We start from the raw sequence: 18,091 nt of genomic DNA, 5'->3' as shown, positions 1-18,091 counted from the left end.
CAGCAGAAGGGAAATCTGACAGATTTTGCATGTGAAGCAATGGTATGCCACTGAATTACTCCACGAGGAAAAAATTGCCCCCACTGACATAGTTCAACACTTGCTGAGTGTTTATGGAGACCAAACAGTGAGATGGTGGGTGATGTGTCTCAGCAGTGGTGACAGCAACAGAGGGTCATCTCCACTGGTGCAGACTTTTATGAGTATGGCATGCAGGCTTTTGTTCATTGCTGGCAAAAATGCATAGTTATTAGTGGTAATTGTGTCAAAAATAGTGTTTTGTTGTTGAGAATTTACTCTATTAAATACTATAATTGTGCTCTTTTCTCCATGGAAATAAATAGGAGGCATTACTTTTGGAATAGCATATATGTATATTATGCATACAAAACAAGCGATGCACAAGCAATTGCTCACCACTCAGCAATGAATGTCTGACCAGTGTCCAAGCAGTGGCTGTCCCCTTGGCCTACTCCCCTCCATTTTTCTAGGTTTCTTTTGCATGATACCACATGGTATGGAATATCCCTTTGGCCACTTTAGGTTATCTCTCCTGATTTTACCTCTCTGGATTGTTGCACACTGAGTCTAATTCTAGTTCTGTTAGAATTCATTCTTCCTTAATCTGGGTGATTCTTACTCTAATACCATTATTAAGGCACATAAGAATCATAGTAGTGATGATATGCAGTATTATACAACTGCTCACTTCATACAATTCAAATTATTGGCTGTTGTAACCCAACATCAAATCCCCATTAGTTACATACCTAACTTTACCATCCTTCCATGTTACCCACCACAAGCACCCAGGTCCTTGAACAAAAATGATCCTACAAATAGGCTTGATTTTTGCCTGAAGCAGGAATAACCCTGATTGTTTTCCCAGCATCTTTCTTCATGTTCACAACAGGTACTTAATTTCCTCCTACAGAGCATACGAGGTATTATTGGGCAGGACTAGCTCACTCAGCTAAGATGCACATTTGCTAAGTGTATCCTAGTATTTGAATGTCCCAGCTCTGACTGCTCTCAGTGTGGTCTTTAGCAGTTCATTGTATTGTTCAGTTTTCCCAGCGGCTGGTTGGTACATGATAGAGGATGTTATATCCACACTCAGTGCCATGCTCTTTGTCCCAAGTGGTAATTTTAGAAATGATTATTAGTCTCATCAAGTATCTCTACATCTTGTATTATGAAGTTTTGTTAATAGCAGTGCACCATGATCCTGGCTATGTGTATAGCAAATTTTTGCATAGCAACAGAGTTGTTGCTACCATTAATTATTCTGTGTGATGGTGTGTGTGTGTTTGTTTTAATTAAAACAGTGAAAGTGCCACTTGTTCTGTTGATTATTGGAGTGATCATTTCATTGTGCCATCTGCAGATAAAACTTCTTCCTGTCTAGCTACTTTAGAAGCCAGAATTTTATTACAAAACAGACGTAATGTGTATACCTACATTGCAATTATAATGAAGAAGTTAAAGTTATGATTGGTTTAATTGTGTTTTAGCTTCAGTATTGCTCATTTTCCTATAGTGAGTAAAGACAGAAAGTTAGAAATGTGTTAGTTAGAATGTGACATTTGAAAATGCAGAGGCATTTAGAAGGAGAAAATTTTGCTGACAACCTATGTAATATGTGATTAAAGCAACTGGAGAATGGAAATGAAATGACAGACTTACGTGAACAGGAAATTAAGAATATGGTTTCACTTTACCAGAGAAGGCCCTATTTTAAGGGAGAGGTTTTGACCATGTGGTGTTACTGTGGCAATACACCAGCTGATAACAAAGCAAACAGTTAGTTTTCAAGTATTCAATATATATGACTTGATTCTGTTATTGGTCTTTCATAGTTTTATTGTTCCAAGAAAAATAATTGTATATACACAAAAACAGAAAATAAGTTGTGAAAAAAAAGTTTATTTTCTCTTTTGCATTTCATACATATGTAGAAGATCTGTGTTTTAATAAAAATATAAAATATGACAATGCTAATCATTATTGTATCACCAGAATGATATAAGTATGTCTACATTGAATTGGTTTAACAAAAAGCACTTTTACTTGACTTTTTGAGGTCGTATATTTTTGGATTGAAATCTAACAGCTTTATAAATATTGACTGACTTGTTGTAACAGACAGCATTTGTCTGTAGGAGTTCTCATCTCTCTTCACATATATATGCTGAATATTGTAATGTTCTTTTATTCCAGCTTTTGCAAGCAAGACAAGTTGCCAATTACATTCCAGTCCTGTGTGATCACTAAGGAGTGCCAGGTGTCAGAGTGGTCAGAATGGACCCCCTGCTCTAAAACCTGCTTTGACATGACAACCCCTAAAGGGAATCGTACAAGATCACGGACCATTAAGCAGCTCCCTATTGGCAGTGAAAGTGAATGCCCGCAATTAGAAGAAAAAGAGCAGTGCATTACCCAAGGAGATGGTGTAGCACCATGCATTACGTAAGTTGGTTCATTTCACTTCAGTTCTCCCTATAATAAAATGAAAAATTTCAATTAAGCATACATGGCCAGTAACATCAACCAAATCGTTACTAAAGTAATACTGAAATAATAGGTTTGATTTTTATACCCTTTGCAAATTCAGTTCTTTCCTTAAAAGCCTGAAGTCTGTAAGTAGCAGCTATTATAGTGAAATCACTCCTTTCTCTAAATACAGAAACAAAAACCCCAAATACTTATTTTTTCCATTAGTGTTCACTTTTAAAAGACAATATGTTTGTGTTCACATGGGAAGAGTTAAGATCATAATAAAGCAATTGTATTAATTTGTCAGTAATTTTCCTACATAGCAGTTTTGCCAGTAATTTCTGAAGCATTCTGTTGGAAGAAGTGCTAAACATAAGAAAAAGCTGAGAAATATCTCTTTAGCTGCCAGACTTTTTAATGAGACTCTTTAGAGCCCAATAAAAGAAAAGCTGGGCCCCAAGTGGAAAGTGGGAGAGCCTAACATTAACAGTAAATAAAGAACCCTGTTCAGTGTTTAGGAGAAATGACAGCAAGCACCTTACATTCAAGAGATTGCTGTAATACTTATCAAGACTACTATTAATGTTCCAACTGTGCTTTTCCTTTACAAGACTAGCAGGAGGGGCTGGAGAAATGTCATTTGATTTTAAACCATTTTGCATCTCCATCTTTGACTGTGGTGCATATTTTTCATTTAAGAGTCGAAATGTCATATTTACACTTTTCCAAGCCACAGTAGGAAGCAGTTTGCTTGATTTAGCCTTAAAGTGATTGTTGGATAGAGAATTCTGTGGCATTTCTTGTGGTTCGTAATCCTGACTGTGATTTTAGCTCCAAGTCACAGAACTTCTTTCCTGTGCATTCACTGATTAGAAAGCTCACAGCTTCTCATCATTCATCAGTACCCAGCAAGGATGCTTCAGCACTGCAGAGAAACTGTCTTCTTGACAGTGAGAAAGGAACTTACTGAAATGGTACCTGAGATAATAAAAACATATTGTTATTCTTTTACCTTGATATTCAAGAGAAACTTCTGCGTCTCTTATTAAAGATAGACTCGAGGCTTCTGCTTTTGTTTTTTTGTAGGTTGTGTTTTTATTTCTACCTCTTGTTTTCTGGTTCTTATGTTTCTGCATGCACATTTATTTGATATTTTGGTTTGTTTTGTATAGACTGTCTAGTTCTAAATGATTACTAAGAGTCACTGTCAGTACAGTTAGCTTAGCTGAACATACTCTCATATTTTTCTGCATATGAAGTTTTTCTTCCCTCCAAGAAAGTATTTCTATGTTCAGTATGTTTCAGAAATTGGACAGGACAGATCTCTCAGAGCAGTAACGATTTCAGAAATCAAATAACAGCGGAAATGCTTCCACCCATTTAAAATATCAATCTTAATGCACCTCTTTGTATGAGAAACTGTCTCAGGCCTTTTAGGAAACAGATAAAGATATAAAGGTGTTTTGGCCTGTGTAACAGTGATGTGTAAAAGAGCATCATGATTTTTGAAAACCTAATTCATTCAATTTCATCCAGGTATGGCTGGCGGACCACAGAGTGGACAGAATGCCGCGTTGATCCTCTGCTCAATCAACAGGATAAAAGGCGAGGAAATCAAACAGCACTGTGTGGAGGTGGCATTCAAACCCGGGAAATGTACTGTGTGCAAGCTAATGAAAATCTCCTCTCCTATTTAAATACCCTCAAGGAAAAAGAAGGTAAATTTAATTTACTTGCAATTCAATTAGTATGAAATCAGAGTACTTCAGCGTTCCTTTACTCCTGGATAGCCACTGTCTTCTACCATGATTACCTTGTTACATCGCAGGTTTCAGAAATCCAAGCTTAAAAAAACAAAACAAAACAACAAAAAAAAAAACTAGTTTGGATGAAAATATCTAATTGCAGGATAAGAGATTTCTTTATGTAGCAAATATTGGTTCTTAGCTGTGAATTAATGTTTTTCAGTACATATTAAGGAACAGTGTCTTATGAAGATATCTCTCACTTAGAAAACAAGTGAGAATGAAGGTCAGAAATATTAGATTTGTTCCTTCGCCTACAGCAGTTCTCTTGTGTGTTCTTGAGCTACATGATGAACCTGTGAGGACTGAGATGCAGACATAATATCCCAATTCTGGAATGCAAACTCAATGTAGAAATGTGTGAAAATGTGACTACATTTCATTTTCAGGGACTTCACTTTTCTTTTCTTGATTTGGTCAGGTTTTTAAGACACTTTGAAGACTTAAGGCCAAAATAAGTTTGTTTGTTTGTTTTTTCCCAAACTGAACTAGAGATTACTCTTTGTCACTGTCACTGCCTGTAGGGCTTAATAGGAAAATAGAGAGTAGCTTAGGAGATATATTCTGTAGTTAGCTTAGCAGTGTATTTACTGAGGAAAAAAACTCAAGTTTTTTATGTTATTTTTGAATGATAATGCAACACTATAAATTTAGGTATGTCAGTGACTTAAGCTAATTGCATTTAGCTTTTAATTAAATGTTATCTATCCTCTTTTGTAGGTGTTTTGTAAAAACATACAAGAGCATTAAAATAGATAAATAAATACAGCCACATACTCCAGGAAAAGGGATATCCTTATAAGAGCCATGTGTAATGCAGCACCTGGAGCTGAGCTAGCGGCAGGGTAGCAAGGTTTCTGCTCTTAAAGGCACAGTTTGTGGGGAGTGCTAGTGCCTAAATCTCTTTCAGCTTGAGTACTTGGACTAGCAGAGTGTGACTTGTATGCACAATGGGTTTCACATCTATATTTATTAAAGAAGGTGTTTTCAAGCTGCTTCATCTAATGCAAATCAAAACGCCCTGGGGCTTTTAGTAAATCGCCTCTGTGGAACAAAGTTTTGACGCTCCTGCCAAAGACTAAAGAAGTAAGAACTCTCAGCTAAACAGAAGTAACAATGAAATCCGTGGCAGCTTACTGTTCAGTATGGTGATTAGGATTTGGGTAGGCTGTGAAGTCTGGCTGGCTTAGGCGGGTGTGAAATCGGCCCTTATCAGAGTGTGACAGGAAGGCGCAGAGCCCATCCAGAGGTAATCTCTGCAGGTCCCAGAAAGCTGATTAAAATGTAGCTAGTCTGTGGATGCATAAACATGAGAACAGTTTTGCAAGAGCTCAAACTCAGGGTGAAGCAAATCTTTACTTACAAAGCAGCTCTGGGATGCTTCCATGCGTGGGAGCAGGTTTAAATGGGTGCTGTTTCTCCATTCTTCCTTTCTGCTCCCCTCACACCATGGATTCAAGAAGGCCAGAGCTCCAGTGCTCTGCAAAACAAGCAAATCAGTTTATACTACTTGAAAACTAGGGGTAGTTTAAGGATGGGGCAAAACTAACTATCAGTGTTAGTTTTGGGGAAACGCCTTCATTTCAGAGCAGTTTGCTATTGCTAATAGTTAATACTATCTCAGTCAGGGATCTTTGAAGACATCCATTCTTGCATACTCATGGTGGCGTTTCCCTGTTATTTCAGAAAGTCAGTCACAGAGCAAGTCGAAGGCTAGTGCTGCACCTCTGCTATCCATCACTTTTGAAATAACAGGTAGGTAAATGAAGGCCTCTGACCTAGCCTTTCAGTCAGAAGTGCGCCAAGGAGGCAATGTCCCTTCTGGGGAAACTATGTTGGCTGTATGTATATAATTGACATGTTTATGTAGCTCTAAAGAAGTTTAATGAATTTGTGAATTATCATAAAATTTAAGAACAGTTTGAAAATGTCAGGCCTGGACTTAAGGAAATGAAGTTCATTAGCCACCTAGGAAGCTCAAACAATTCCATGTGCTCACTCCTGAAGAGTTTCATTGAGTAACTGACATCCCCTCCAGTCTGAGTGCTGGGAATTACTTCATTGCCATTTCCTGACATTTTGTGGCTTTAAAAAAACCAAACTAGGGTTCCAGTAAGCATTTTAACTTATAATACTTACCTGAACTAGTATTCCCCAGAGCATTCCAATTTGTATTGTCTCCTATCAGAATTTATAAATGTCGACTTGATGAAGAAGGAGTGCAGGATGCAGTAATTAGCTGACAGTCAAGATTCCTGGAGGCCAGTGTCATTCTGCCATCTACTTTAATTTCTCCATCTCTTCACCTGTCCACTTAACTGGCTTAGTCAGGAAGTTTTTCTTAGAATAAGCCTATGAAATAGGCTGTGTCATCTTTTTCCAAGTACCATTAAAACTCATGGTGTAGAAAGAGGATGGGAAGAGAGTTACTTTATGGGCACAAATTTATTCTACATCTACAAGCACTCGCTCCTTGTCCTGTTAAACACAAAGGAACTGCTTACATACATACAGTTGAATGGTTGTTAAAAGGATCAGGTCCTGAATTACTTGTCATTTGATCACAACATTTAATGTTACTGAAAAACGTGTGAGGAACATGTACTACCTTGTTGCTGTTCATGATGTGTCCTGAGCTTGGATTTTTCTTGTGTTTCTTGGAGTGAGAGCACTTTCGCTGGAGAAGCTTCCTTCCATTGATTGCTGTGAAAGCAAGTAACCAGGAAGGAATATGAAATTGTGTCAACTTCTGCAGATGAAAGCCTTTTTAATAACTTGGAAATTATCCTAGTGTTGAATTCATTTGTTTTAAAAGAAACACATAACAGACCTTGAGTTACACTTTCAAACATCAATGATGTTCTTGAAACCAGCATTTATAAAGTATTTTAGCATTTTGAGTGATTTATTGATACCACTTACAAGTCTCCAAAGGATTTGTTATTTACACTACACACTAATGAATGATGGAAAAGGCAGATATTTTCAGTATGTGTTTTGATGAGTAGTTTACGTAACGCTCTTTGCTGATAGAATTTTTACTGGACAAAAATCTTCAAAAAGTTGAAATGATATTCCTGTTGCTTAAGTCGATCTCTAAAGCCAAGCACTGTCAAAGTTCCTTCAATTTTGGATTTTCATGTCCATCTCATGTTGGCTTGAATCCACCATGGCTTTGACAATGAATTATTAAAGTAGCATGGTAGCACCTTCTCTTTGCAGACTCTTAGAAAATCTGGCTGAGGTATGGAACGCCTGTGATATGAAAATATAGATCTTTGTTACTTTTCTGAGTGCCATACAATTAACTAGTGTGAAGATGAGTGCTTTATCCTGATGCAGGCTGGAGATGAAGCAAGGCATTATTATGAATGCTTTCCTTGTTCTCTGAGGCAAGACTGTCTCATGGGTGTAATTGGCTCTTAATTTCAACTGTCTCACTTGGACAATTTCCTGATTAAATCAAGTTTAAAAGTATGGTTAACATTTACTGTTTCGCTTTTTTCTTTTTTTTATTAGAATCTATTCAATATAATTCAAATTGCTGCCAAATTAAGTTTATTTAATTCCATGTTGTACAGTAGATATGCATGTTGTATTGATTATTATACATTTTAAGTGTGCATGTCAAATTTATTGTAAAATTCAATTTTCTATCATAATATTTAGTTCCAACAGAGTGCTGTAAAAATGCTGGAATAATATTTTGCTGTTATTTTGTGTTAAGAGATTGGTAAGCTGGAGGCGGTAATCTTTAATGAGCACTTGCCATCTTCATGCCTTCATTACTCAGAGAAAAAGAAATTAAAACTGTGCTAAAGGAGGCAAAACAGGAAACGAGATTAGAGAGGCTAATATTTTTCATTCTCTTTTCCCCTTAGAAAGTATGAATTTAGTGCTTTTTCTTTAAAATGAAAGATCATCTGCTTTGAAAGTCTGAATGGAAAGGGGAGCGCATCTATAAATACTTAAACAACTTGATGTTTAATTTAAAATTTAATTTATTGTTATTGATATATTTTTTTCTGAATGATATTTTGTCATCCTTTTTTCATTCAAGTAGAAAGTTATTTTAGAATATATTTTGTCACGTAAGTCTTTCCACCAAGACAGAATATTTGTAGGGGTGATAGAAAATTAATGAGGCAACTTATGTGTGGAGAAGTCCAGAGGGAGTAGGATGAGACTTTAAGAACTGCAAGTTTCTTTAGCTGGACAAAGAGGATGAACATGACAAACTTCACTTTGCATTCTAGCAAATATTCTCTGCTTAATCTAATATTTTGCCAAGTTTTTTATTTGGAAAAGGTTTAAAATCTTGCTCTTAATGAAGTGGTAAACTGTGAATTCAGTGATTTCATCTGGCACCTAACAGATATGTCTGAACGTTTGTATAAAACAGGAATTGAAAAGAGTGAGGCCTGTAAAGTTTGGAAGAAACCGGATGGCTGGATCTATCACAAAGCATTACAGATCATTAAAAAACAGAATAAACTGCCTTCACAGACATCTTTATGAATTAATAATACTGTAATGAAAAGTCAGTTATCTTGGGCAAAGTTTTGATAATTGTATCTCTATATATTATATGCAAACTTATGAACTGGAAATGCTATTGCACAAATCTTACTGTTGAGTGTGCACTTGGAGATCAATGGAGTAAAAGAAAAACAAAATTCTGTCACTATTTTGATTATGTTTCAGGTTTTAGCTCATAAATAACCTTCCAATTATTCATGAACCACACTTTTGAAATTATAGTATCGTATAAGAGAAAAGGGACTTATACAGCTTTTTGTTCAGTTAGCGCAGTGAAAACATAACTCAGTGAGACAGCAGGACATCAGTTTATGCAGACAGCAATGTGAACAGCCATTGTTACCACATAATCCATTTAATGAAAGGTCTAAGTCCAAGAGGATGCTGCAATATCTATGGTCTTCCTCATCCCACTTAATTGGATTTGACTCTGGTCATGCCTCTGCATGTTGTTGACTGAATTCTGTCTCCTTTTTTTTCAATACAGGCATTTTACTTCATGTCACTTCCTCAGATGAGAATGATGAGATAGCAGCCTTTCTGAATGAAGGATGCTTTTGCCATTTTAGAGCTGAGCATCATGACTGGCAACATATGAGAAATATGTTGATGATTTTTAAATTTTTTTTATTTTTTTTGACAGCCTCGAGGCCAGTGGACCGTAGACTGTGTACAGGACCTCTTCCCAGCACCTCACAGCTGTGCCATATCCCCTGTCCTACAGAGTGTGAGACCTCAGCATGGTCAGCCTGGGGACCATGCACCTATGAAAACTGTGATGATCCTCAGGCCAAGAAGGGTATGTAAATATTCAGTAGAACCTTTAATGGCAAATATTTCATATTCCTAGAACATTTTTGTCTGCGCAGTCACCCTAATGTGTATAGTACATCCAGTGCCTCTCAGCATCAAAAAAAGTCATCAAATTGCATGTATTTTGCACTATTTCTCCAGGAAAGCTTGCAGAAATAATAACTAGGCTCTCAAGGACAATTTGGGTTGTTACAATTCAATTCCAGTTTTAAACTTTATTCTCAAACAAAAAGTGTATAATTTGAATGTGTGTGCAAAGCACAGTTCTGGCACTGTCTCAGAAGGAGGGTAGAAGCAGACTGAGGTAGATAGTATTGAAGTCAGTAAAAGATTTTACAGTTCAGTGACAATTTAAGAATTCACTGATAGACTATGAAGCATGCACTGATAAAGAGATGGGATCATTCACTGTTGTTAAGAAACACTTTGGTTTTTTTGCTTTTTTTTCTGGTAACAGTACATCTGTGCTGGTTTCTGCTTTCACATATATTTTACAGTTCATTCCTGTGCAGAACATATTGTAGTAGAGTAACATTAAAATACGAAGGCAAGAATGCAGTGACAAGGAACACATTTAAAAAGTCTTTGGGGTTTTTGGTCATAAATTAGAAAAACTGGCCAACTCGTTGCAGTAAGATTATCTGATACAAGCTGAGAATCCAGATTTAGCTCCTTGACTGAAAATGATCATAAGATAGGGCCATTCTGTATGTCCACCTGAAGGAGTAAGTGCAATTACTATGCTAGCTTGGATTCTATTTCTTGGTATGCTGCTAGTTACATATCAATCTGTATAGCAAACACAAGTTTTATGATGCTGTCACACAATATGTAATGTAATCCAATCTTGATAAACTGAAAAGGAAAAAGCAGTTCAGTGTGTAAACCCATTGGATTGAGTCTCTTCTGAGTACAGTAGACAAGTAACATGTTAATTTTAAATCCTGCCTAATGGAAATATATTAGAATGTACTTTACACAAAACCATGACACAGGGTCATTCTACCTTATCTTTGCTTAAGATGATCAATAAATATGAAAAAGTTCAACAAGATCTTTCTGCTATGAAATGACATTCTGTACTAGGCATTTTTCAATATCCTAATTTATCTGTTTTACTGTAATTTATTGTATTCATTCCTTGTTTGATACGGCTGTTTTATAGCAATGATACAGTTATCATCAGCATGCTGTAAAATTTTCAAGCATATAATAACATAAAGTCAGCTTTTTATGTTATACTTTCATGTTATATATGTCAACTTTCTGTGTGATTCCAGTTCTTCAAAACTGATGTAGAAGTTGTACAGGCCCTCTCAGACTTAGAAGCTAAGTTCTCTACATGTTTCAGTAATGGTTCTTTACTGTATGTCACTTGCCTTCTTTGTTGTAGCAGACACTGGAGTGCTTCTTTGGGAATATCACTTTTTTGGTGGCAAGCTCAGTAGACCTTTAAGATTTAATTTTATCAAATTCTTCAGATTAGAGAAAACAAAGATGCATACCAATGTATTATTAAAATATTATTTGTTATAATCTGTTAACAGGCACATCTCCAAACAGAGAAATCAACTCTTCCACTTAATGTGTTAAAACTCTCTCCTGTTTACTTCGTCTCTTAGTAGAAATAAAGGAGTTATACATAGCACTTTATAATAATATTTGAGTATTGTTAACCTGCCTGAATATTGAGACAAAAAAGGAACCTATGAAAAGGTGTGGAAAGCTGCCAATGTTAAATTAATCTGATCACATACATATCAGAAACTGTAGAAAATTATTTAATGAGAAATTATTTGCTGAATCTGTTCAGTCTGATTAGCATATTCTGGCTAAACGATGGCTTTCTCAACATGCTGTTCTGAAAGACTGATATCAGACTGACACGTGTCACACTGCATAATGGCTTATCAATTTTTCCTATTCAAAATGAGTTCATACAGTCTGAAGAAAATTCTGTAAATGAATGGAAGGGAATATTTTTATGTTAATTACCAACAAAATAGGAATTTATAGGACCTCATCCTTTTCTCCTTTTCTTTCTACAGTTTATTTATACTGACAAGTTAGACTTTTGTTTGTTTGTAAGCTGATTTCATTTGATATTCTATTTCTATTTGAAAATTCTTAAGAAGATAACAAGCACCATCTTTGAGAAATGGCAAGCCAGAATCTAGTGAAGATTTGTTAAATGAGATGGATCCAGCAAGAGTGAATCACACTTGAGAGAAAACAAATGCTGTCTTCTCTAAAATGTATACAACCAGGACAAGCAAGAGTTGAAGGCAAAGCTTACTGAATCAGTTCAAAACTTTTAAAAAACTTGTTAAGCTTTACTTCTTTCTGTAATGAGTTCTTCTACTAAATTATCTAAAAGGTTGTGTTGCATTGAGCATCTAGGTGGTTTTTTTTGTTTGTTTGTTTTTGCACAGATAAACATAACAGTTCTCTCTCTCTTGAGAGAGAGAAATCTCTCCACTTTGCTTTTTATAACTGAATTATTTCACCATTTATATTCTCATGGATATTTCAGGATTTAAACTAAGGAAACGGCGCATCACTAACGAGCCTACGGGAGGAACGGGAAACTGCCCTCACCTGCTGGAAGCCATCCCATGTGAGGAGCCCTCATGCTATGACTGGAGGATTGTAGGGCTGGAGGAGTGTGTTCCTGACAATGAGAAACCATGTGGCCCTGGTACTCAGGTGCCTATTGTCATCTGTGTCAACAGTGATGGTAAGATGCTTTTTCTAATGTTCTATACCAGCCCAGACTGAATATGGTAACATGCAATCTGAAAGAGAAGCATTTTTTGTTTCTCTCAGATTTCTCAGTTCTTGATAAGAGAGAAGTCCTTTAATATTGGATTAGTGGAAATGCTAAGTCACAGCTTGAACCAGTGATTAAGCACCTGGTAGGAAGGCAAGGCCACCCCAGGGGAGCTCAGGTGCATGCAATGCACCTGAGTGACTGGAAGGAGTGGATCCTCTGAAAGGAGCAGAACCAGGATCTATCCCTTCCCAGGCCTTATTTAACAGTTGGCAGTGGAGACAAGGGTATCTTGCTGGAGATCTCTGTGTATTTGAGGCTTTCCAAAGGTAAGTAGCTTCTTTCCTTTATTTTTGTTTCTGTGGCTGCAGCATTTGTGCAAATCCTTACTTCCTGCAGTCCAAGATCTTGCTGCTGTGCTGTCATTGCTGTACTTTCTATCATGTTACAATTTGTTAGCTAAGATGGGCCCAGTAGTTTCTTTAGAATTAAGCTTCTTCACAGCAATCAACCTATACAATGTAGGTTTTCAGAGGTTCCTGAAGAGACTTTGAAAGAAGTATATCAGGAACAGCTACTGTTTTTCAGTAGGTCAAATGTATGCCTGCACTGATTTGACCGAGTTCCCTGATGTAATCCCACTAACAATTTACTGATTTACTGAGGACAGTGCTAAATAAAGTGTGAATAAAGTAATACATATTTCAGTAAGCACATTAGAAAGAAAAACAATAATGTAGTTTCTGGAAAGCATAGTTTGATGCGTGCTAACAAGTTGATATGACAGTCCAGGATGTCTTGCCTCTTGAAGAAGTCAAAAAGAATACCACTGTTATTCAGTCATCCTTCTGTGTGGGAAAATAATTTTTGCATGACATAATTGTAAAAGTGAACTTTGAAAACTGTTAATGAACTACTTCAAACTATAGGAGACTCAAGAACTATTGTTGGGAGAACATTCCTGATTCATTATTAGTATTATAGTCTGCTCAAACATAGCATATGAATTACATTAATTGTACTGACTTAGAGTAGTTACAGTAAGAGAATTTGAACTCCCTGTGGAAGATTAAATAAGGAGACTCCCCTGGTTTTTAATAACTGCACAAAATATTCGATAATTGGAACAGTCAGAAGTAGTAAGAGGTTATTATAGGGAGATTTAGATCTTGGGCTTTCATGCTTAACAACTTGGGTTGCAAGTTTTTTGTTTCAGATTTCTGGATAATGTGACTTCCCATTAGTTTTGAGTAGTGGTATTTATTCATATTTAATGTTTGATCAGGGTAACTTTTTTAATAAATGGTGATAATGTATATATATTAACTACAATTAACTATAAACATAATACAGAGCATGCAATGAAGCTACTTTTATCTGTATTTTATGGATATAGTATTGCTTTCTGATTCATTCTTACAGGATTTGTTCTCTGCAATGCATAGACTAAATTTGGCCAAATTTGTCTCAAAAGATTTGTGACTGCATTTTTTTATTCCCAGTATTAATCTTTTTCTTTCTGTTTGAGTCCTTCTGAATTGTGTGGTAGTATATATTACTGAAATTATATAGGTATTGTGTATATCAGCAATCTGTTCTAGGAGCGAGAATTCTAGCTTTGGCTATGTGCCTGTTAGTCTTTGAGATTAAATAGTTGTGGGCACAGCTTCAGTGATAGGGTAAATCATATTGCATTTGCAAAGATCCAATCACGAAGATATGTGTTCAATATCTTGTGACAGAATGCAAAAGCAGTGGAGGATAATGCAGTGGATTTTCCCATCTTTTCATCGTAATCCCTTACTTATCATAATAAAAGATGTCCTGTGATCTTCATCGGTAATATCAGGCAGATTTTGCTTAGGACTCCTGAGAAAGAATAGCATGGTACAGAAAAAGCAAAAAAAAAAGTAAGGATCAACCAACCTCATCAGTCTGTCCCTCCAAGCGAACTCTGATCTAGTGTCTCTTTAATATGCCTCTGACAGTTCTCATCCATTGAAAATTCTGTAGGCAACTCCTAAATATTCCTCTAAATGCACACCACTACCTCTTCCCAGGTAGCTCCCATCTAGTCCAAATCTGCCATACATATCTCTCTTCACCAAACACTGGTTGCAGGCATTCAGATTGCACTCTGTAAAAACTGGGTGAGAAGCATCTTGCAATGAGGGCAGTTTTGCTGCAAGGTAGTTTGCAGTAAACTAAAGTTTGAAGAATGCTACTCTTGCACTGTGTAAACATCATGGTTTAAATCATCGTACATAATTTGGAATATTCTTTTTTTTTTTTTTTTTTTTTTTTTTTGAGCACTTCTTGAAAAGGATTAATTGGTTGAGTGATGTGGTTCACAGAATGAAAAGAAGGGATGCCATTCAGAGGGATCTCAACAGACTCAAAAGGTGGGCCTGGGCGAACTTAAAGAGGTTCAACACAGCAAAGTGCAAGGTTTTGCACTTGAGCCAGAGGAATACCAGGCATATGTACAGACTGGGAGGAGCAATCCTTGTAGAGAAGGACCTGAGGGTCTTGGTGGATGAAAAACTTAAGTGTGCTCTTGCAGCTCGGAAAGCAAATGGTATCCTGGGCTCCATCAGAAGAGGGGTGGTCAGGGGGCGCAGGGAGGTGACTGTCCCTCTCTACTCTGCCCTTCTGAGGCCCCATCTGAAGTACTGAAAAATACAGTAGATTGATTTGCTCTGTTTCTCTGTAGCTATGGTAATCTGTGAAAAAAAGTTGTTTCAAAAATATTTGTGTGTTTTAAAGACTTAACCTATAGTGAGAGAGCTGGCCAGTTTACTGTGGCAGACACATTAGTGCTGATAGTATGTAAATGAAGCAAAATTCTGACAAATTTTCCTTCAAATCTGCAAAATTAACTGCTGGTGAAAACATTTACAAAATGATGACTTGCTCTCTGTATTTTCAGGTTTTTGCATTTGGGCTGAAGTCTAGCACAGGTACCAGCAGTGGCTGTGGCGTTAGTGTGTTTCTGATCTTCAGATACTAGCCTGAGATTACTTGCTCATTTTTGTAGGAAGGTTTAAGTATATCCATTTACAGTTTTTATAGCATAATGGCCTTTGTACCACTGCATATGTCTATTGATGAAATGGATCTTACTTCGAAGGGCAAATTTCCTCTGGACCTTGTTCAAGCTCACTAATTGTTGGGTTACAGTTGGCTCCACAGAGAAGGGGAAGAACTCTACTGTTCTGGCTCTCAGCCATGAGTGATGGCTGGCTTTGGGAGAGGGAGCCATGGCAACAGTAAGACTCTTTGTGTATGTGCAAATGCCTGCAACTCTCTGAAATAGCAATATCGTTTTTAAAGTTATCTAGGCAAAAGATATACAGATGTCTGTTTATGTAGCTGAGGGCCACAAGTTCTTTTACGGTATCTGGTCATATATGGATGACACGTATCTGTTAGGCTTGAGAACAAGTTTAAAGCCCCATTGACAGCAGTGCATGGTGATGTGAGCAGTGCCCTTTTTGTAAAAAATAAGTGTTAGTAGTTTATTAAAACAAGCAGAAGGGGAATGAACCTGTTTTGCTTAGATTAGATATAAAAACTTCAAACAGATTAGATCAACTGCTTTGCATGGAGTGGCTCCAACACTTCAATCCAAAGAAGAGCAGTGTGAATTTCCTTTATTTCTGTTATTTTCAGCTAGCATGATCATCTAGAAAACTATAAGATGGTCCTGTAGGAATTTATCACTTTATTTTTCTCTAGACTCGAAAACACTGATTTCTGAAATATTTGTTGTTTTTTTCACTGAATTTTTGCAGAAAACATACATCTTCATGTATTTTAAATTCTTGTCCATAGATTTCTGATAACATCTATATTTTGTTGAATAATTTCCAACTAGTGGTTTTATCTTTTTTACAATACGTATCTATTTAAATATATAGAGGAAACTTCAAAGCAAAGAAACTGATCTGCTGGTGCAACCATTTTTACTCAAAATATTTTGGATAGTTTAATATATACTACTTCCTGTATACTTGAGGTTTGATTGATATATCTGCTAAATGAGTAGCCGTTAATCTTCGTTCAGTTTCACAAAGGGAAAATGCTGAGACTGAATGGAAGTCTATAGGAGTGCCTATGTTTAAAGACACTATTTCTTTTGCCATTTCTGTTATGTGGCTGTGCAGATTGAAAGAAGAAACCATCAGTCTAATTGGTTTTTTGATGATTATTTAATAATAAAATACCTACTTTGTGTCACTTTATGACATAGTTCTTTAAGAAGAATAAAGAGCCAAATTCAAAACCTAATTACATTGAATTATTGAGGTAATTCCACAAGAGAACCAAGAACAGATTCTGGCCAATGCTCAGCAGTCAATTAGTCAAAAAATATGGTGGCTAATGACAGTTTCTTTCAGCACATACTGCCATACACTTACAGGAACCTGGTTATATGTGCATTAGTCATCATTTCTCAATATTAATTTCCCAGCTAATGTCATTATGGAATTTATTGAAACAGTTCTTTTCTGCCTGGTAGCTTTTTGGCAGACTATCGTGGACATTTTAAAGAAATGTATGATGTGATGGATGCTTTGTTCTTAATTGTAAATATACAAGATATATAACATATGATACCATGTGCTTGCTTTGTTTAGGCTTGTCTGACAACATAAAAAATGAATGTTTTTATTGGATGCAAACATCAGAATTTGTTACTGATGGTAAAATACTTTTTTTAAAGTTTTTAAAATTGATATTCTTAGAGTACTGGAATGTTTCATACATTGGATTCTTAAGACATTTCTACTTAATGGGATTTGCTTTATTAAATATAAAAGAACACAAGGAGAATTTAGCACACAGTACTGCTAAAAGTATATGGAATCAGGAAGTTTTATAATCGATAATTCTTCTGTCGATGAAAGGTTGCATTTAATATATCATACCAATTCCTTTTCTCTCATCCAGACATTAGGGAAGTGAACATACCCCTGTTAAATTCCACATCACAATGGATGCTTTTAGTGTTTGTGCAACATTATGTAATTTCCTTATGTGAGATCACTTAAATACCTCACTTACCACAACAGATACTGAAAAAGTTAGCCTGGATTGTGATGTGATGATTTCAATTAAAAAAATAAGTAAAACAAAATTAGACTTTCATCTAGGTAGTGCAGTCAATTATTACAACTGATGTCATTACAGTACACTTTTGTTTCCAGTTCATCAGATGTATTTGAATACAGAGTTGCACTTTATGTGAACAATGCCTATAGTGATGTTAAAGTCTACAATGAATATGGTTAAGTTAAAAATAGTTTTAACTTAAGCTGGTTTTTATTATGTCATAGAGAATAATTTTGGCATCTTAGTCAGATGATTTTGCTTTACATTGTTACTTATAAAGTATCTTTGTGGAAAATTATGTATTTGTGTACTTAAAACTCATTGGGCATTCAGGAATAGAGTACTGTAGTAGGAAACACAAATATTTTCAAAATATAACATAAAGAGTGCAGCTACATGTTTTCAGTGATGCACACTCCTAGTAATCTGCTTTTGGTTTTGATGGAACATCTGGGTGGAAAAGCAGGCAGTTACAGTAACTGCTTGCAATAACAGTAGGCAAACTAGGAGGGGGGATTTTGATGAGTAAGTTTTCATTTTCATAGCAACCAGC

At 36.1% G+C, this 18,091-nt stretch overlaps 1 protein-coding gene across 1 annotated transcript in view; it reads left to right on the top strand.

The window, feature by feature from the left end:
* Positions 1 to 18,091, top strand: part of THSD7A (thrombospondin type 1 domain containing 7A) — a 257,309-nt gene that overhangs the window by 151,130 nt on the left and 88,088 nt on the right. Inside the window, exons 5-8 of the mRNA XM_052695414.1 lie at positions 2,221 to 2,469; positions 4,033 to 4,214; positions 9,484 to 9,639; positions 12,187 to 12,390. Of these exons, the coding sequence (XP_052551374.1) occupies positions 2,221 to 2,469; positions 4,033 to 4,214; positions 9,484 to 9,639; positions 12,187 to 12,390 (791 nt within the window). The remainder of the gene's footprint in view (positions 1 to 2,220; positions 2,470 to 4,032; positions 4,215 to 9,483; positions 9,640 to 12,186; positions 12,391 to 18,091) is intronic.

This window comes from Tympanuchus pallidicinctus, unplaced genomic scaffold (assembly GCF_026119805.1).
Source record: "Tympanuchus pallidicinctus isolate F22 unplaced genomic scaffold, pur_lepc_1.0 scaffold3, whole genome shotgun sequence".
Taxonomy (NCBI): domain Eukaryota; kingdom Metazoa; phylum Chordata; class Aves; order Galliformes; family Phasianidae; genus Tympanuchus; species Tympanuchus pallidicinctus.
This window is presented reverse-complemented; position numbering and strand designations above follow the sequence as displayed.